We start from the raw sequence: 20,539 nt of genomic DNA, 5'->3' as shown, positions 1-20,539 counted from the left end.
TGGCCGCCAACAAAGGCTGCTGGAGCTGCTGCACCATGGCCTGCGCCATGCCCTCGACGCCTGCAGCCAGAGGGACAGTGGGGACAGCAGGGACAGCAGGGCAGACACCCAGAGTGGCGCTGGTGACTGTGCAGAGCATGCAGAGGGTGGGTTTGCTGCAGGGCCAGCGGCACAGCCACGGTCACTCTGCACACCTGGCACTCCTCGCTGTGCTCTGTGCAATGGGCTCAGCACTGTGCCTGCAGTGTGTGGGGTGGGGGACAGAACCCTGGGGACAGAACCATAGGGACTTTCCCACTGGTGGCTGAGGTGTTCGGGGAGCTGCTGCAGCACTGGGGTCATGCTGGGCAGGGCCAGCACCTCCGTGGGCATGGGGACCTTCTCCAGCCTGGGGGATATGGGAGGGGACATGGGGCAGGCTGTGCCCTGTGCCCCCCAGCCTCTCACAGGTCAGCACTTCACCTTGTTGGCAATATTGCTCTGCTGGCGAGGACACTACTGTACAGTTCAGGCACTGCAGGTTTCTAATCTGCTTATTTATAATTCAAAAGCTTGCCCATATATTAATGAACCCTTAATGAGCTGTTGAAAATGCCTGAATTACAGTCAGATTATTAAACTCCAACAGCCCCTGTAATCATACCATTTGAGTGGGCTTTAGGTACTTTTCATATCTGCAGCTTTGTATTGTGAAGGAGATGGGTTTATTCGAAGGAAGCTTTGTAATAATTTTGACCTGCAATTTATTTATTGGCCTCTGAATGCAGTAGTCTATGCAGATGCTCTCGTCTGTTATGTGTGGGGGCAGGTGCACAGCATGTTGAAAGACAGCTAATTACGATTTGCTGAAAGATATGCTAAAACTGTGGTCTTAGAACAAAGCCAAGTTCATTGTTAAACAATGTTTTAGTGTCTGTTTATGTGGTTTGTCTAAATCATAGAGATACTGAAATGCACGGTGTAGTTATAAGCAGATCCCTGCAGTAGCACACATGGTTTTGTTAACCCCTGGCGTGCTGGTGTTGCCAGGCTGGTGGGTTGGAGTCTGGGCAGCCCCAGGTGCCTGTCAGGGGTGGTGACTGGGGTGGACACAGCAGCCCCAGCCCCTCACGGGTTGTTGAGGGGTCTGTGGTGGTCGTGGCCGAGGGGCAGGCGCTGCCACGAGGCCTCTCCTTCCACCACTGTTGGCGCCGGTAGCTCTGCTGGGAGTGATGTATTGTTGTGTTCTTTCCCGTCCGTGCTGCACCTTAATTCCTCGATGCATTGAAAGGTCAGTGAGCTAAACAGTAATAAACTCACAGGGTGATAGAGTGAGGGATAAAAGAGGGAAACAATGGCCACCGAGTGTGAGCTTATATGTCAAAAAATACATATATTACCACTGTATTCAAATGAAGAGTAATTTATAAAGGCAGGTGCTGGTAGGAGCAGCTTTATTGCCGGCCTATAGCAGAATGTTCCTCTGTGCTGAGAGGCCTGGGAGATGCTCTGGCTGCTTCCCAGACAACGCTGGGAGTGTTCAACCTGCAGCCAAGGGGCTGCTGCTGACAAGCCACGCGTCTCACTGGTGACAGAGAGTTCATCAGTTTTGCAGTCCCCTGCCCCCAGGGACACCAGACACTATTAGTTGTGCTGATCTGCTTCATATAGTTCATAAGGAAAGCTCCGAATTAACACACAGCTTAATTCTTGTTAAAATTAGTTAATCAACTCGTGGCTTTGCCATTCAAATGAATGATGTGTCTCACTCAGGGGCAGGATAAATGTTGTGTCCCCACACACACTCTGTCATCCCTTTGTCTGTGGGCGTCCTGTGCTCCGGATGGGATGCTCTGGACGTGGGAGTGTTGCTTAGGATGAAGATGAACACAATATGCCACCCCTCTGCCAACAGCCCCCGAGACATGTTGGGTTGCATGCGAAACACCTGAGTGGCTTCGTCATTGTCCTCATCGTCTGAGTTTCTTCCTGTTGTGCTTCAGGCCCCTCGCTGGCTCCTGCAGTTTCAGTGCAGTGTCAGCTCCTGCTGTTAAACCTTGGGGGCCACTCGCTTACTGTGTCAGGTTTATGGAGAAGGGTTGGGGATTTGGAATATTAATTTGAGTCTGGATGGATTGTGTCACTTTGGACAAAGCCCTCTCACCTTGGCCTGTTGGTGGAAGTACATGATGCAGAAATCACAGCAACTGTACCAAATTATTTTGCTGCAGGTTTTGGCCAGGCATCTGCATTTGGGAGCAGAGTGGGACTGTGATACTGTGAGGGAGATGAGTCCCATAGTGAGTGGAAACGCAGCTGAGGAAAAACAGCTGGAATAGAGCACAGTAAACATAGACTGAGAAAGGGTCCAAAAGCTAAAAGAAAAAGCAACAGTAGAGAAGGAGAGCTGGAGTGGATTAAAATCAGGACGCTGTTGAACAGGCTGACTGCAGAGCAGAGGAGGAGTGTGACAAAAGAGGGGACAGCTCAGCAGGGAAATCATCCCTGTGTTATGGCACTGTGGACCATGAAGTCCTTGCTGCAGGCACCCCCAAGTGTAGCATCACCCTTCCTGGCTGCCCCACAGGTGGCCTGAGCTGTGCCAAGGCTGTTCCCAACACACGTGCCAGCCCAGGGACACACAGGGACTATGTGTGGTACCATCAGCCATCCTCCCGTGGCACTGGCCAGACTGTCTTAAGGGACTGGCTGTGGAGGGGTGCCAGCCTGGGTGCTGGGGCTGTGCTGGGGCTGTGCTGGGGCAGGGCTGGGGCAGGGCTGTGCCCATGGCCCCTGGGTGGGTGGCTGTCACAGAGGGCTCGTGGCAGCCATGCAGTGAGCGGGCAGCAGCCAGGCAGATGCAGAAATACTGACTGTGTTTTCTCTTGTTCTCTCTTTTCTGCCCAAGGTTTGAGCATCCGAGGAGCCCAGGAGGAAGACCCTCCCGATCCTCAGCTAATGAGACTAGACAATATGCTTCTGGCAGAAGGAGTCTCAGGTCCGGAGAAAGGTGGGGGATCGGCGGCAGCAGCTGCAGCCGCAGCAGCCTCTGGAGGGTCTTCAGATAACTCTATTGAACACTCAGATTACAGAGCCAAATTGACCCAGATCAGACAAATCTATCACACAGAGCTGGAGAAATATGAACAGGTCAGACATCAGCCTCTCAGTTGTTCGTGTACCTGATGCTGCTCTCTTCTGCTTGCCAGTGTCCACCACTGCCTGCTCTGGACCACATCCCTTCCTCCCTTTCCCCACCCTCTGCCCATAGAGACCCACGATGAGAATCTGTTGGGCTCTGAGGAGCCATTGGCTGGAGCCAGGGTGCGTGTCTTGCATGCCTGAGTGTTTTCTGTTGTCTGTAACTGCACAAGAGCAGCACCTGAGCCCGCATTTGTCCCCTTTGCCCAGCTCATAGAGGCAGAGAGGAGAGGTGTTGGTCACTCAGTGCCACCCTCTGCCCTGTGATGAGCTGGGGAGCACAGGCAGACAAGGGCTGTGTTGGCCATGTCAGCCCAGAGGCACCTGGAGCTGGTGGCAGGAGACTCTGGCACAAGACTCGGCCAGGGCAGGTTGTCTGGAGCAGGTTGGAAGGGGGTGGGCAGTGAGGCACCAGCAGAGCACCTGGCCCACCCTTTGGGACAGGAACTAGGGAAATCCTGGTTCAGGCACATGCCAGCACATGGTGTCTTTGTTCAGAGTGAAGAAGATGCTGCAGAGAGCTGTGGGTTTGTGTTCACCTCTAGGACCTGGTGACCCAACACATTTGCCATGCTGGTGGAACTGAGAATGTTTGCCACACGCTGCCAGGTGCCAGCAGCACAGTGTGTCTTGGGTGCCAGTGGCACTGCCTCCTCGTCTGTGCTGTCTCTTTCCCTGTGTTGTTCAAGTGGTGAACAAATAACTGAGCAAACACCTGTCAGGGTCTTTGTGCAAATCTGTTGTTCTGCCCTGACTCCCCAAGGCCCCAGCAGTCCCGTGTGGAGCCCTGGGCTCTCCTGGCCCTGCCGGGTGCAGGTGTAGCGTCGGGATGGTTGTGGCTGTCAGATTACCAAGCCCCATGCAGCACAGCATGTCTCATCCAGGCACAGGGACACAGGCTGGAGGCAGATCTGGGCCAGAGTGGCGGCAGGTTGGTGCTTGCAGCCAGTTCCTGGCAAACATCCTCGGACTCTAATAAGTTTAATGACGTGGGGGAAGCAGGAGCATTTTTTGCTCTGTAGCTCCATTTACAAAGGTTTCAGCTGAAATGTCACAGCCATCCGCCCATTCCCTGACACCACAGGAGATTTTGGAGGATGCTCAAATGCTGCCGGAGCAGGAGAGAAAGGTAGAGCTGAGGATGAGACATGCATGCTTCCCCATGGATCCTGACACCCAGCCACGTCTGCTCAACAGACATATGATGATTTCCCCAGCCTGGCAGCAAACTGTCTCCTGCCGGTTTGTCTCAGCACAGTGCCTGAGAGGCAGCCAGGGCTTGGCATGTGAGCCTGTGGCAGCACAGGTTCTGGGAGGCTGGAGCCCTCCTGCAGCAGGGAGCCCAGCTGGGCACCTGTCTGTGCCACAGAGCTGCTCCTGCCATCCCTGCCCGGCGCAGGCACTCCTACGTCCCATGGCAGCAGCAACCAGAGTGTCTTCCTGGAGATGCTTTCCAGGCAGAGTTTGATCCTGATATTTGTTGCCAGTCAGGGGAATGCACTCAGGAAAAAAAAAAAAGGAGAAGAGAAATGGAAAGTGTGTCACGCCATCACCCAATGCTCCCTCGCCGGGCGCCGGGAGAAATGGCCACGCGCAGGCAGCGCCTTCCATAATTTACAGCTCCTATAACAGAGATGACATATTGAAAGCTATCTGCTGTAATTACACTGAAATACATTTTTTGCTGTAGGCAAAAGTACTGTAAGGGTCCCAGGCCTCCCGGAGCAGCTGGGAACCCACTTCCCAAGTTCACAGATGTCTCCTGAATTCACCTCGAATTGGGGTGAAGTGTGGCAGCTTAGAAGCCACCAGCAGCCTCACAGAGCACTGGCTGCCACCCTGCCCCTCAACATTGTTTTGGGCCATTTCCTCCCTTTTTCCTGCGCAGTCGTGATGAAGCACTGAGGCAGCAGGAGCATCCCTGCTCCTACAAGGTTTCTGAGCAGGTTAACAAGGCCATCACTTATAACCTGACATTATTAATAATGTCTCGGGCACCAAGCAGAGGCCTGAAAAATAGTCCTGGAAAAGGGATCAAGTAGCTCCGACGCTATAAATAAACAAGAGAAACAAGACAAAGCATCAGAGTCTTCTGAGCTTCCCCCCACTGTGCTGTGTGAGGCAGCTCTGCAGAGGGGAGGTGCTGGTGGAGATGAATTAAACCCAGGCTCTCCAAGCAGTTGTAGCCAAAGCAAGTCTCATCAGGCAAGTTAAGTCAAGTCAGGGAAAGGTTTCTCCTTCTTGAAAGCAAGAAACTAATTTTCGCTTTTAAATGTCCAGTTTTTGATAGTATATCTCTTATACAAAAAGCACACCTGAAAATATTTCTAATGCAACAGTTGCCAATTTAATTGTACTTTAAAACTGAATTCCCGGTATCTGAAAACAAGGGGGCTTGTGGCAAGCTGCATGTCTAGAATGTCCATCCAGTGCTGAATTCTTGGGTTCAGCTGTATTTTGGAACAATCAGAGGTGCTGTCTGATCTCAGGGGGACATTTTGGTTCCTGTCCCCCTTCCCTTCTGTGCAACATTTCCTGGGTGAGCCAAAGCTGGTGCTCCTGCTGTGGGTTGGAGGGCTGGACCTGAACTTCTGCATGTTCAGGTTGTCCCCTGATGAAAGAAAGGGAATATGCCAGTGGGAAGTGAGGATGAGACATGTTGAACTCTGTCACCTGGAACTTGGAGAGTCTTGACAGACCCGGGGGTGGCAGGTGGTGGCATGAGCCACGGTGGCATGAGCTGTGGTGGCATGAGCCGTGGTGGCATGAGCCATGGTGGCCACGCTGGCACGGTGAGCTCTGTGCCCTCGGCGGTGGCAAGCGAAGGACTCTGCAGGGCTCGCCCAGCCTTGCCGAGCGCTGCCTCCAACGGGTGCTGCAAGGATGTAAATTAGCCTGTAATTTACTTTCAGTAGTGTAAAGAAAAAAAATCACTTTGCCTGAAGTGTATGCATCTTTCTTAAGGGTGTACCCAGATTTTAATTATCTAAATGTAAATACTTAACGAATTTTACTTAGAGTAATGAGCTAAAGTGCACACTACATAAATGAGATGTTCTAATTAATCATGTATGAACTACTGGTTTAAAGAAAAGCTATGTGAATTCTGTGAATGTTGGGCTATTGCCAAATTGCTAATCAGCATTTGCATTCATAGATGGCTTCACTTAATAAGTTGTGAGACGTTCAGCAAATGTTATAGGAAATTATGAGTTTTTAGATGCATAAACTTTTCACTTTTAACTCTTTCCCTCATATAATCTATTGAAATGTTGGAGAATCCTTGAAAATGTGGTTGTCAGATGTACTGTGTAGATATTTTGCAGCCCAGCTTTAGAGGGAAGAGGGTAGCTGGCAGAGTTGTTGGCAGGTTCCAGCCTGCAAAGGAAGGCAGGACAGCAGGGTGAAGGCTGCTTGGATGCATGGAAGCTCAGACCAGGGGTTTCCTGGTGATGGTGCAGCCTGAAGTTTTTATCAACATGTCACAGTCTGGGAGTGATAATCAAGGGCTCCTTGTCCCTCCCCTCAGCCCCGCAGCCACGCAGCACAGGCTAGGCTGGGGCACAGTGCCGCTGAAAGCCACCTGCTGAGGGGACACACGGTGCCTCACAAAGGTCTCAGGTTCCTCAGTGTTGCAGGGCACCCAGGCACAGGGGTCAGGCATCCCCACCTGGCTGGGAGGTGTGTGGGTCCAGCTCACACTCTGCTCCTGCCTGCAGCTGCGCCTCTCTGCTGGGCTGTGCCTGGGGACACGGGGATGGGAAAGGGATGAGCATGGCAGGAGCAGTGCCATGGTCACTCAGCTGCCCTGGCTGCCCCAGGACAGGCTGTGTGGCATCCTGTGGCCACACGTGTGGAGGGGACAGGGCCATGCAAGGGTCCCCCAGCACTGCCTTCCCCCAACAGCCAGGTCAGAGCTCGTGTGCTCGTGGGACACCACAAACCCATGTCTGAGCCTCTTCTTCCTCCACAGGCATGTAATGAATTTACCACACATGTAATGAACCTCCTCAGAGAACAGAGCCGGACACGTCCCATTTCTCCCAAGGAGATTGAAAGGATGGTGGGCATCATTCATCGAAAATTCAGCTCCATCCAGATGCAGCTCAAACAAAGCACTTGTGAAGCAGTAATGATTTTAAGATCAAGGTTCCTTGATGCCAGGTAAGGCAGAGGCAAGTGCCCCTTTTGAGGGGAAGCAGTAATTTCTTGGTCTGGTGTCCCATGTCAGCAGGGATGAGTGGGAGAAGCTGCCTTGTCCCAGCAAAAGCCTTCATCCACAGCTGCTGTGAAAGGAACCCCTGCACAGCATGCTTTCAGAAGCAGCAAGGTCTTTTCTACATATTTTAGTGCAAAGACTGGGCTTGTTTGCCCCGCCTGGGACACCTGGATCACTGTTGGAGCTCAGAGCCTGTCCCCGGGGCCTGCAGCCACCTGAGCAGGCTGCTTGCTCCGTGAGCTGCAGGGAGGCAGGCAGACAGGGATTAGGAAGGGGTTTTTAGCACAGTCAGATTTGTTGTGAAGCCTGGTGAGGTGGGATAGTGATCCCCAGCCCCATCCCCTTCACAAGGCTCCTGTCTGCAGAGCAGGGCCCTGGCAGCTGGCACGGCCTGTGGCAGAGCAGGAGTGGAGCCAGGCAGAATAGGGAGGAGCAGCAGGCGCCATGCGGAGCCTCCCTCCTCCAGCAGCTCATGCTTCACACCTGAAAGCTGTGAGGAGCTAAACAAGACCAAAATAATGTTATTAACAAGGAGGTCACTGGCAGGTGTGGGAAATCAGGGTAATTGCAGGCAGTTGGAGGAGATGTCTATGGAGAGCTCCAGGAACGCAAAGGTAGAGCCTGCAGATGTACATTTTAAAGTGATTTCTTTAAAAAGGAGGAAGGTAAATAAGGCAAAATGAGCGGAAGCATAGTAATGAGATAAACATAGCTCTAGGGAGGGAGGCTGCCTGCTCCAGGATCCAGCGCAGTTAGCAGCATCGTGATACTCTGGAAGAGCGCGCTGGGGATTGCGCTGAGCTGCTGCCTGGCCTGGGGCGCCGGCAGAGATTGCAACAGCCCTGGGGGAAGGAGCTCCAAGGAAATGTTTAACTGGAGCTTTCCAGAGGAAAAGGAGAGCAGCCGTTGGCACAGAGGGATGGCACTGCAGCTGTGCAGGTGCTGCCACTATAACCTGTGCTGGCTGCCACCATGGCGAGGGCTGGTGGCTTCTGTTGGCCAGAGCACGTGAGGGTGGCCACCACAGGGCCCCTTGTTCAAGGCAAGGTGACACACCTTGGTGCCTGTCCCACGCAGGGCCAGAGCCTGGGCCCGTGCAGCCCATGGCAGGAGGGGGCACAGATGGGTCTCACTCACAAAGCCCTGTAATCCACTTGGTATTGGAAGCCAATTAGCTCAGGGAGAGCCATGTGAGGACACTTCAGCACGGCTGCCCTGTCCTGTTCTACTGTGCTCACCCTGGGGAGCTGTGTGGGGCCCCAGCTGACCTGTGCCCAAGGGAAGGAGGTCTGTTAGGCTGCTGCTGGCATGGAGAGGCTTTGAGGCCAGGAGCTTTGGGCTGGGTGGTGTAGTCAGGTGTGGAGGAGCTGCAGGGAGGCTGCTGGCTCAGCACCTGCTGCACCTTTTCTGCCACAGCATGGGGCCTGTGCCCCCATGGGATGAACCCTGCAGTGAGGTTGGGGTGTTATGCCAGAGGCAGAGTCCAGAGCCCTGCAGGGCTGGGTGGAGGACGTGGTGTTGCTGCCCACTGCTCCCTCCCATGGTGTTGGGGAGCCCAAAGGGATCAGGGTGCCAGGATAGCTCTGTTGTGTTGCTCTGTGCTGCAGCACAGGCTGTGAAATGTGGGCTGCTGCCCCCCATCTGACCCTGCCAGGGACCTCCTGGCATCTGGAGGAACAATTGTGGTTTTCCTTTTCTCATTTCAGACGGAAAAGGCGTAACTTCAGTAAACAAGCCACGGAAATCTTGAATGAGTATTTTTACTCCCACCTCAGTAACCCCTACCCCAGTGAAGAAGCCAAAGAAGAGCTGGCAAAGAAATGCAGCATCACGGTATCGCAGGTAAGCAGCAGGGAGGGCCCCCTGCACCCCACAGTGTGCCAACCTCCTGGTTCCCCTTGCCATGCTGCTGTCTCCCTCCAGGCTCTGGGAGGTGGTTTCAGTGGAGGCAAGTGGTACAGAGCAGGGCCTGCCCAAAGCACCTCTCTCACTCCTTCATATTTGTGTGCTGACCACGATGAGGTTTGCAGGGCAATGGGATGTGGCTGAGCTCTGCAGGAAAGGCAGCATGCCTGTGGTGGCTGGGGCTGTGCTGGGGCACAAAGGTGTTGTGCACAGAGAATATGAAAATAAAAAGGCAGCAAGGTCTGCACCCCACTTCACATCAGCCTTCTCTGTGCATAGCAGTGAGGTTCCTGGCTGAGCCTTGCTCTGCTCTGAATTCATTACAGCTGACCAGGATTTTGGAGAAAGAATGGTTTATTGACAAATTTAGGATCTATCTGTATAGATCCAAATTTCTTTGATTGCTCAAAGTTGTTTTTCTAAGCCAAACAGAATTTCAACCTCTAGCTACACTGAAGTGACACAAGTGACTTCTCTAAGCCAAAACTGCATTAGGCAGATTTGCTCCTTTTACCACATATAACAGCTGTTACTGTGAAGTTAATGCAAGAAACCCAGCATCTCCCCAGTCAGGACTGTGCCATTGTTGGCTGTGGCTGCTTTCTGTGTGGGCCAAAGAACCTGTACAGCTCAGATTGGTGTCTCACAGCAGTGCTCAGCCTGATGACACCATCGAGTTTTCCTCCATCAGGCAGCTTAAAAAGCAAAACACCACCTTGCATTCTGTGTGGCCTGTATGTTTGATAGAAACCCCAGTTATTCCCACACAGATCTGCCTTGTACAGCTTGGAGAGGAACTTGAACTTGGGTGGCAGGGAAGTGCCCTGGCACTTTCCGAGTTCTCCAGCCACCCCATTCCCCCCTGTTCCCTCAGCTCCCTTATCAATATTTCAGGTCCTTGAGAGAAGCAGTGCCTGCGGCGCATGTGTTAACTATTAATGATCGCAGGCTGCAGTATTGGCATTATTAGCAATGCAACCTTTAGCTTTATAATTAAGACCTGAGTTGAGATTTACTTTATAGGCCTCCATTGAATGCATGAAAAATTCAGGCACTTTATTGAAGACTTCCAAATGAAAGGCTGCCCAGCTCCTCCAGGTTTGGAATTACTTGACTTTGGATGCATCCACAATACCAGCCCTGGCAGAATTGCCCCAGGACACGTGTGTGTTCCTTGCTGTCCCCTTGCTTGTTCCTTGGCATGCAGCACATACCATACTCTGACTGGGGTGGGAAGTGCCTGTGCTCAGTGCCAGGGGAAGACACAGGATGGAGATGGAGGCAGTTTCTCCCAGTCCATTTACAAATAGCTGTGGTGATGGGCAGGAAGGTTTTGAGGGAAATTCAGCATACAACCTGTTCCCTCTCACGCTGCTCCTGCCTTGCCGTTAGCATCACACAAGGCCCGTGGCCCAGGTGCATGCAGGGCAGCTGTAGTGGCTGCTGGGCTGTTCTACCAGGCATCCCTGTGCCCTCAGGCATCCCTGCGGCTGCTGGGGGTGCCTGTGACCAGCCAAACGGCCTGAGAGCACATGAGTGCCAGGGCATTGTGGTCTGCAGCCTTAATCTTGCTGCTGCTTTCGGTCCTTGGCACGAGATGGTTTGTGGCAATTCCTTCAGTAAGTGGTGTCCAGAAATCTTCCATGTGATCCGAGACAGCCTGCTGTATAGTTAGGAGAGGCCATGCCATCAACACCAACTTAAAGAAACTGAAAGTTCTTCAGGTTTGGTTAATGTAATTGGGGGAGGTGACATGGGAAAGAGCCCACCAGACCTGCTGAAGAACTGTTCCCTGTGCACCCAGTGGTGAGTTGTGCCTGGCAGGGAAGGGGTTAGTGATCCTGCCAAGTGGACAGATAAAAAGCCAGATCTAGATAAGGCTGAAGTGAATGAAGGAAATGAGATGGAACACTTGAGAAGCCATAACTGATTGCTTCTAGTGCTAATAGATCTGATTTCTCTGTTAATTGGTTGTTTGATAAGATTTAATGTATATGCTGTAAAAAGAAATAAAAGGCAGGCAGATGGTCCAACAACCCAGCAGTGGCAGAGACCCTGTGACAGGAATATAGGTTTGTTTTTTTAATATTTGATACAGACATGAAACAACTAATGTTGTTTCTTGAATCCATTAGAAAGTCTGAGTGAACGATGGGAGTAGCTGGATTGTGTCCAGCAGCCTCAGCCTCGCTGGGTGACATTGCCAGCCTGGTGCAAGGGCAGTGCTGCCCACCCAGCCTGGCACCACGGATGCAGGGCTGGGCCTTTGGCCATGGCTGGAACTTCCCTCTGGCAAGACGTTACAAATGACTTGGAAAACCTCAGGATGATATGGGAAAGCCTGGAAATGGGGCCATGTATCATCTAATGGGAGAAGAGCATGTATGAGAGAGAGGGAGTGCCTGTGATCAGCTGGTTGCTTGAGTGGCTGATGGATCTGCTGTCATAGCTAGAGAGCATGAATACCATAGATATCCTAGTCTTTGATTTCCAAAGGCACTTCCAAAAGCTGTATGGCAGTACTGGAGGGATAGTTGGTATTTCTAGGTCAAACTGGGCTGGAGTTCTCTTTCTTTGTACTGAAAAGGGTGCATATTTTTGAGGCCATGTAGTAGAAGAGCTCTGAGCAGGCACTGTGGAGCAGCCCTGCACACACTGCTCTGCTGACTGACGGCAGAACTCAGAGGATGCAATCCAGAACTCGAGGTGAATTGAGCAGTCATTGAAACCCTGGCAGGAGCAGCACCACAGGGGAGAAGCAATGGCATCTGAGGAAGGGACTAAGCTGCACCTCACTCAGTGCTTTCATGGAAGACCTCAGTGTGTGTATTTTCAGCCTTGACCAAGTGTCCCTTGGACCTCGCCATGCCTGTCACCATGCCCCATTTACCTTCTGTGCTGCAAACACCCTGGAGGGGCAAAGAGCTGGAAAAGGGAATAAATAACATTAAGGGATGGCTTTCAAAACTCTGGAGCTGTTGGCTCGTCTTTGATGAAGAGGCTTTGTCCTTTCTCTGGCTGAACCAGGCTCCTCTGTAGCCTCTCCTAACGAAGATCCCAAGTGTTTCTCTCATGTACTGTCAGTGCCTGGTACATGCTGGGGGCAGATTCATGGCAGAACATTTTCTCCCTCAAACACTTAATTAGTGAATGTTTTGGGTCATCCTCCCCCCAGATTAAGCCGCTGACTGGAAATCCTGCTGCCATGGCACTTTACTGAGCTGCAAAGAAAATTGTCTCCTAGAATCATTTCATTGCAGGTGGGAGATCGATGGTTTCAGTCTTGATATCGGTGTTTAAAATAATATGTAGAATGAGAAGGTTTTTCAAGAAAAGCATAAAGACAAACTATTTATTAAGATGAACACCTCACACAATTTCATTTTTAGGAGTGTGGAAAAGGTAATTCTGGGGAAAAAAATGTCCTTAGCAGAGAACATTGTCGGCTGTAATTTAGAGCTACCCCATCAGCACATGTTGGAAGGAGATAAACTGTATCGTCTGTTCTCCTCTACCATGGCTTCGAGGCTGATGTTTTATACCTTTGCAGATGAGCCTCTTTCAGGTTGTCACAAACGACCATCAGTCCATCACATGGGCTGGAGAGAGGGCGCAGCCAGTGCTGAGAGCAGGGCAGTAGAGTACAGCAATAACATCTTTCACTGCTTCAGACAAAAGAAGGATGTGGTTGACGAGGGAATATATTTAACATTGTTTTAAAGAAAGCATGCAGGAGCTTCATCCAACACCCCTATGGCCCCTGCTGCTGTGAGCAGGCACAGGGAAAACTGGATGGAGGGGCTCTTACCCCTGGATTTCACGTGGGAGGCAAGGAAAAAAGCTGCAGCATAATGAAATAGCTCTGGAGGTAAAATTCTTGGGTTTAGATCATAGACTGTAATTGTGCAACATTGATTTTTAACATTTTCTGGTTTGTACCATTTTTTAGATGTGGAACATAGACTTGTGTGCTACAAACATGGAAACACAATGGAAAGATTTCCATGAGTCTGTAGTTCCCTAATTCCACCAGCAATGCTCTTGCATCAGCTGCATCTTTGCTGAATGAGCACTGATTTATCCCAGGAAATCAGCCACTCTGGAGACACAAGGCAGGCCTGCCCCATCCCAAATCCCACATTAGGCATCTTGATGATTTCAGTAATAATTTATTGTCTTTTTATTTAACATTGCAATTAACATGATAAATAAGTGCAACAGTATTGTTTGAAATGTAATATACAATTAAGCCCAATTAATTAATTGGCCTTCAATGATCAGGAGGAGAAAGATGTTCATTGTTTTTTTTATGTGAAGAGATAGTTTGTTTAAATGAAAAATGTGTTGTGAGGCAGCTCATGATGGAGACAACTTCCATGTTTAGGGTGAGCACAGGTCTGGGTGAGGAGCTGGTTCCTGATGCTGACAGGGGATCCCAGCACCTGCATCCCTGTCTTCCCTGGGACAGTAGCAGTGCCAGCAGCACAGGCTGGGTGAGGTGTGCTCCAGGTGGGCAGGGATCTGAAATCCTGCCTGGCACAGCCTGCTGAGCAGTGCCCTGACCCTGTGCTGGCCACGTCCAGCTGCCCACATTGGCCATTCTCACCCAGCTCACCACAGCCCCACGTGTCCCTGTGTGTCCCCACATGTCCCCATGTGTCCCCATGTTCCTCAGGCTGGGGCACGCTCTGCCCTGTGTGTCGCAAAGGGGAGCACAATGATTCCTTGGGCAGAGGGATCAGGGCAGTGACAGTGGCACCTCCAGGCTGCTGGGGCTCCTCTGGCAGCCCTGATGCTGTGCAGGGTGTGTGCTTCAGTCTCAGGAGGAGTTTAACATTTCTGGGTATTCATTTAGATGTGGTGTGCGGGTTAAACATGACGTATGAGCGCTGCTCCTCTCATTGCTTCCAATTAAACCTTGCTTGTTAGTTTAACCTCTAGGTAATCCCATCAAACAATTGATGTCAAGGAAACACTGCCCACAGTGGCTCTGGATGAGTGGCCATTAATTTTAATTGCCTTGATATTAAAGATTAAGAAGTATTGGGACTAGCAGAATGGAAACGATCTGATGTCAAGCAAATCCACTCGTTGAGGCTTCCCCAGGCTGCTGGTGATATTAAAATTTTACTGTGAGAATTAAATAAACCTTTATTAGTGATGGCTGTTGTTTGATTGGTCCAGGGGCGTGCATAAACAGAGGGGTCTCGTGCACATCCGTGGACAATATGGTTGATGTGCAGAGATTCCTCAATTATGATACTGTTAATAAAGCATAATCTGATTGTACACAATAATTATTTGCTGGGTTTCATTAATGTATTATTGCTTCTCTGACTGACAAGGTGATATTAAGTGCAATATATAGAATATGGTGGAGTATTATCAGGGGAGCAGGATGTATAAGGTACCTTCTGTATTACTGGTAAAGGCCAGAGGTTTTCCATTAATTGTGGTTAAACAAAAGCTGTGCTGCATCAAATACAGCAGGATTTGAGTCGTGTCTCAGCAGGCTCCTGAACTGGGTGCTGTGACAGGTCCCCTGCCACGCCCTGTGGCTGCCTGATAACCACTGGGCTGTTACTGGTCCCTTCCCCTTTACCACTGGGTTGTTGCAGTTGTTTTTTTTTTGTCTCTGCCATGTTGGCCATTGTCCATGTTCCAAACTGGGTTTGTTATTTAGGAGCTCTGTTACAGCAGCTGAAGTTAAACAAAGCCTCTAAGCAAGATTGTACGAACTTTCCTGAGCAGTTCCAGCCGTGACCCCTGTGTGGGTTAATAGCTGGTGCCCTGGGAGCCAGCTTGGCTTCAGTACAGCATCTTCAAAGGGACATGACAAAGTGACTTTTCAGCCATTATTGATTTATATGATTCCTTTCATTTTCAGCCAACCAAACACGATTCTCTGAGTGGGCTGCCAAGGTTGTTCCAGCCCAAAAATAAAGAACAATTGCTCTCACTGCCTGCTCGCCCTCAGTCAGCTGGACCTTGGTCCCCTCTGAGCAGCTTTCGGGGTCTTGCACCAGGTTTTTCTTGACAAATGGCCAATGGTGGTAGGGGACAATGCTGTGCTCACTGGTACAGCAAGCTCCAGGGTATGTGTGGTCATCAGTCACTTGTTGTGCCTCAGTTTGCCAACAGAGCAGCACAGCCAGGTCTTGCTCAGCTCCATAGTGATGTTTAACTGATCTGGGTTAGTGCTCAGTTACCTGGAGCAGGTATGCATTGTGTTTCTGGCACAAACATGACATTTCAAAGGGATCCTGCTTTGCCATGCCAAGCACTTCATGTCCCTCACTCTTCCCATCTCTCTCCACCACAGGTGTCCAACTGGTTTGGCAATAAGAGAATCAGGTACAAGAAGAACATCGGGAAGTTCCAGGAGGAAGCCAATCTCTACGCAGCAAAAACGGCTGTGACTGCAGCGCACGCCGTGGCCGCGGCCGTCCAGAACAACCAGACCAACTCCCCCACCACACCAAATTCTGGTAGGTACCCAGCTGGTGCGTTCGAGCATCCTGAAGGGCTGTCTGTCACGGAGGGCCCTGACGGTGCCCTTGTGAGCTCAGCTGGGATGAGGAGGATGCAGCTCCTTAGCAGCCCTAGGCATGGCACAGGGAGTAGTCCTGGACCCCAGGACGTCCAAGTTGGACCACAAGGGCTGAGCACTGCCCTGGGTGGTCCCAGCAGCTCCACAGCGAAGCTCCCACAGCCGTATGGGAGAGCAGAGTGGGGCCCATGTAATTCCTGCAGCAGTAACGGCTGCCTGGCTCAGCCTTCTGGCACCTTCTTTGTTTCTGTAGTTGCTTTAAGCTTTTTCTCATTCATTGAAAAGAATGTAAAATGGGGCAGAGGTCCAAGTCTGGTTTTGTAGAACTGTTAAATTTATTATCAAGATAACAACAAAATAGAAGAATATTTTAGCATGCGCTAATTAGAGTTCAAACTCAGGATGGCTTGAAATGGAGTTGATGTTTTGAATAGAAACGTAAGGATGGAACTTTAATTTGGAGTTACTCTGTGACATGTTCTGCAGGTCTTGCTGGTGTGTTGATGACATTCTGCAAGTCTGAGCACTGCATTAGTGAGGGAGTGTGTGAGGGGGGTGTTGCTCTTTTGGGCTCCAGGGGCAAAGCTTGCCACAAACACAGACACCATTTGCAGTCAAGTTTTTCTCTAACTTAGTTGTGTACAACTTTAAAAGAGGATAGAGAACCACAGGAAAAAGAAGACTTTAATCAAAAGGATGTAAGAAAAAGGTTCCTTCCCTGACAGTAATAAACCACATTGCCAGCCATTTCCTTTGGAAGGAGACACGAAGCACAGGGTCAAAATGAGTGTTTGGTGATGACACCCCATGATGGAGTGATCCACAGGGGGAAAACTCTGATACAGAAACCTGTTGTTGCACAGGCTTCCAGAGGGAAGAGCTGCCCTGGGTTGCAGGGAGCTTCCAGGTTTGCCCAGCGCAGTGCTGTGGTGCAGGGATGAGAGCCGGGGCAGCCCCTGGCCAGATGTGCTGGCCCGTGTGGGAGGCTGGTGGCCACACTTGCCCCACGCCAGGGCAGCAACTTCCCCTCCACTGAGCTCTGCCTGTCCTCTCCTCTCCTGCTGCTTCTCCTTCCCCTGCCCTCAGGTCTCAGGGTTATGTTTTTGCAGCTCTCTGTTATTCAGCTACCTAACTCTTTCCTTTCCAGGTTCTTCTGGTTCTTTTAACCTCCCAAATTCTGGGGACATGTTCATGAACATGCAGAGTCTGAATGGGGATTCTTACCAGGGGTCCCAAGTCGGAGCCAATGTGCAGTCACAGGTAGGAGAAATGCCCCCAGCAGGGCCTTTCTGGCAGGGTAGGGTTTGGGCTAAAAATTCCACCTTACTCTGGCTCTATTAACTGGTCTGGGCCTCGCTGCAGAGTGGAGGCTGCATATTTCTGGATGTGGCCTATTCTTACCCCGGCATTGAATTTCACAAATATAAAGGAAAGAGTGATTTTTTTCTGATTGAAATTTTAAGCTTTGTGAATGCATTCGGCTCTGGCTTGAGCTCATGGAATGGGATTGGGTGCATCTGACTTCCATGGACACTGAATATCCAGTGAAATTTTCTTTCTTTTTTTCCTTTCTTCCCTCCTTCCCTGCCCTTTAAAAAATCAAAACTTCCATCTTTCTTTCATTTATTGGACAAGCTTTTATTTATGAATTTATTCATCTATTTATTTATTTACTTAAATGTCAGAATGCATCTGACTGAGCTGTTACAATACACCTCATTGTCAGTGGCTGTTGCAGTCCTCTCAGAAGGGCTGGCTGCATGGTTTATGTGCTGTGTACACACCACCATCTCCTTCATACATGCCAGCACACACAGGCGGGTGAATATTCCCAGCACTTTGCTGCACACTTGGGAAGGAGCTGCAGGCCGTGGTGCTGGGAGGAAGTTGTGTTTGGTGGTGTGAGAAGCAGAGATGTATGGGCTGTAATGGGCACGGATTGGTTGAAATTCTGCCAGTCAGTCTTGATTGATAAATTTGCCTTTCATAGAAGATGCTAAACCCTTTTGGCTCACATAATTCAAAATGTTGCCTATTGTAAGTGATGATGTTTTAATAGATTTGAAATGATGAATCCTGTCTCCCCTCACTTTAAGGTGGATACCCTGCGTCATGTTATCAATCAGACGGGAGGATACAATGATGGCTTGGGAGGAAATTCACTGTACAGTCCACATAATTTAAATGTGAGTACCCAGGGGAACGGTGGTTTGGAGAGCCATAAGCACAGTGGCAGGTAAATGCAGTCATTAATACCTGTATTAATTGCTCTTGCAAAAGTGTCATTTAATATCACATCTTTGGGGATGAGCCACAGAACAGCCCTTGGTGCAGCTGTAAGGCTTTTTAGTGTAAGAAGAGAGAAATTCCAGATCTGTGACTATAAATGGTTCAAATTTTTATTTGTTTCAGCCTTATGAGTTAAAAGGTAACAGCCTCGGAAAAGCTCCTGTGGCCTGACAGGCAGGCAGGGAGCTCTGCTGGGCTGTTGCTGCTTGTGCCAGGCGCCAGCACGGCTCTGACAGACTTTGATACACTTTGGCCATTTCAAGGGTGCCCATTTTTCCTGTGTTTGAGAGGTACCTTTGGCCTCGTTACTCCAAACGGGAGCGAGCAGTCAGTCTGGCTAACAGATGCCAGTAAATTGAGGGATTATGGGCTTGATGGTGATAGGTGCTAAATGTCCTCCCGCTGGCCGTAAGCGATGGGATGTGACAGTGGCCGGGCTGGGCAGGCTGTGCCCGCGGCCGCGCCGAGGCGCCGGGATAAATCAGTGTGCAGATCTGTTCTTCCTTCGGCATGGGAGCTGGGATGGAACACCCCGCGGCACAGCGAGGGCTGCACGGCACAGCCTGCTCATCCCTCACTCCCAGCTTGTTTCTCCCAGTTACAGCTGCGACAATTAGTGCTTTATTTTTTTTTTTTTTTTTTTTTAGTGTTTCTTATTTGCTCGAGAGGTGATTTTTCTTTGTTTTCTTTCATGCTCATGGACTCTAAAATTACTGTAGAGAATTCCCAGCCTAGTGACCGTCTCCTCTGCACAGGGTTTACCCCGGTGGCTCCCAGCCAATGTGGGTGGGGTGTGGGTGGTGAGCAGCCCCAGGAACCCATGGAGAAAGGGAATGGGGAGACCCAGGGTGAGCTGCTGCAGCCATAGGGAAGGGGAGGTTTCCCCTGCGCTTTGAGTTGCCACTTGCCATGAGAGTAAATATTAATGATTTAAAATGTGATTGAAGATGTTCAATTGTAAGGGGAAAAAAGTACCATTAAATACTCAAATCTTTTACATTTGAAATGTCAAATCTTTCTTTTTGGGTTTATAAATAACTCATAATAACCCACAACAAACCATATAAAAAGCCTTTTAGTTGCATTTCTCCTTTTTCATTTAAGTGTTTTGAAATGCTTCAGAGAATTTGCGATATCCTTATCAACATGATAAAATATGAAACTGTGATTGCCTGCAGCATTTTACAGACATGAATTCCATCTTCACTGATGAGGCCTGATAAGGCGCTGTTGTATAATACAGTGCATAATCTCAAACCACCAGAGTAAGGATTAATTTATTTGAAAAAAAGAATGCTTGCTGACAACCTCTCCTCCAGCTGCCAAGCTGAGTAAAAATATTGTACATTTGTTGTTTATAAATTTGGATAAAAGAGGAATGATGTTTACTTCAGATGGAATATCTTTAGACTCATATCTGCGCGAGAGTTTTTCTTTCTCTAAGTAGATTCTCGTGTCTTTACAAAATAAAACCTCGCGGTGCTTCCGCGCTGGAGCAGGGTTTGTGCCTGTTCAGTCTGCCTGAGCAGCGCATGGGTGTCGCTGGGGGTTCAGCCTTGCCACGGTGCAGGTTGGTGTTGCTGTTAATTTCACTGAAGGGAAAACCCAATGCCCTGCGTTGGTCAGGATAAAGCTGCTCTGTTTGCTGTTTTGTCTGCAGAGGAGATAATTACCGAGCTGCTCTCCCCTGGTGCAGCGGCTCAGCGCTCTTGTTGTGATAGATGAACGCGGAGCCAGGCTGGCTGTGGGGTTCGAGGGGTGGCAGCCGGGGATTCCTGCCACACTGCGCTCCCCTGCGTGTCCCCAGTGTCCCCACAGTGTCCCCCCGGCCCGGCCGCGGATGGCTGGGGCAGCCGAGCACCAGGAGCACATTTCCCGCTAACCTTTCGCTGCCAGGCCGGGGGCAGCGGCGCGGCCAGGGCGGCTCTGGGAGCGCTGCGCTGAGGCCTCCCCGTCACTTCCACTCAGCGTCCCCCAACTCACGAGCCCCGCGCCTCCCTCTTCTTGACTGACATAAAAATATGTAGCGACAAGCTGTCTGCCACAGCCGAAATCCGATCAGACATTGATTCCAGCAATTGCCTCGATTGGCCGAGACATAAGGCAAATTTGTTCCTGTGCTGCTCGTGCTGAGGCAGGTCTGAGGCGGGAGGGCCGGCAGCCGAGGCACCGAGCAGGGCTGGAGCGGGGCTGCCGCTGCAGATAATTGGAAAACCGAGCCGAGCAGCCCCTTTCTGCCTTCCGCTGGGGAGCTGGGGGAGCACGGGCAGGGAACCTAGTGGGGCAGCTCTGCCTAAGCTCCTGTGAGCAGCGAAAGGCCCTTCCGAACTTTGGGAAGTGATGGGAGAAGCGAGGGTTAAACACGGATTGCCCCAGGCTTGTCTGCTCAGGGGAGA

At 50.6% G+C, this 20,539-nt stretch overlaps 1 protein-coding gene across 4 annotated transcripts in view; it reads left to right on the top strand.

Moving 5' to 3' along the window:
• Positions 1–20,539, top strand: part of PBX3 (PBX homeobox 3) — a 98,049-nt gene that overhangs the window by 75,684 nt on the left and 1,826 nt on the right. For 3 of the 4 annotated variants that reach the window (XM_085076657.1, XM_085076659.1, XM_085076656.1), the window contains exons 3-8: positions 2,888–3,129; positions 7,154–7,344; positions 9,106–9,241; positions 15,627–15,792; positions 17,002–17,114; positions 17,951–18,040. In XM_085076657.1, coding sequence (XP_084932783.1) covers positions 2,888–3,129; positions 7,154–7,344; positions 9,106–9,241; positions 15,627–15,792; positions 17,002–17,114; positions 17,951–18,040 — 938 coding nt within the window. The remainder of the gene's footprint in view (positions 1–2,887; positions 3,130–7,153; positions 7,345–9,105; positions 9,242–15,626; positions 15,793–17,001; positions 17,115–17,950; positions 18,041–20,539) is intronic. The other variant, XM_085076658.1, reaches the window with a different exon arrangement.

This window comes from Lichenostomus cassidix, chromosome 17, assembly GCF_008360975.1.
Source record: "Lichenostomus cassidix isolate B80296 chromosome 17, HeHo_3.0, whole genome shotgun sequence".
Lineage (NCBI taxonomy): Eukaryota > Metazoa > Chordata > Aves > Passeriformes > Meliphagidae > Lichenostomus > Lichenostomus cassidix.
Note: the sequence above shows the minus strand (reverse complement) of the source record. Positions and strands in the feature narration are given on the sequence as shown.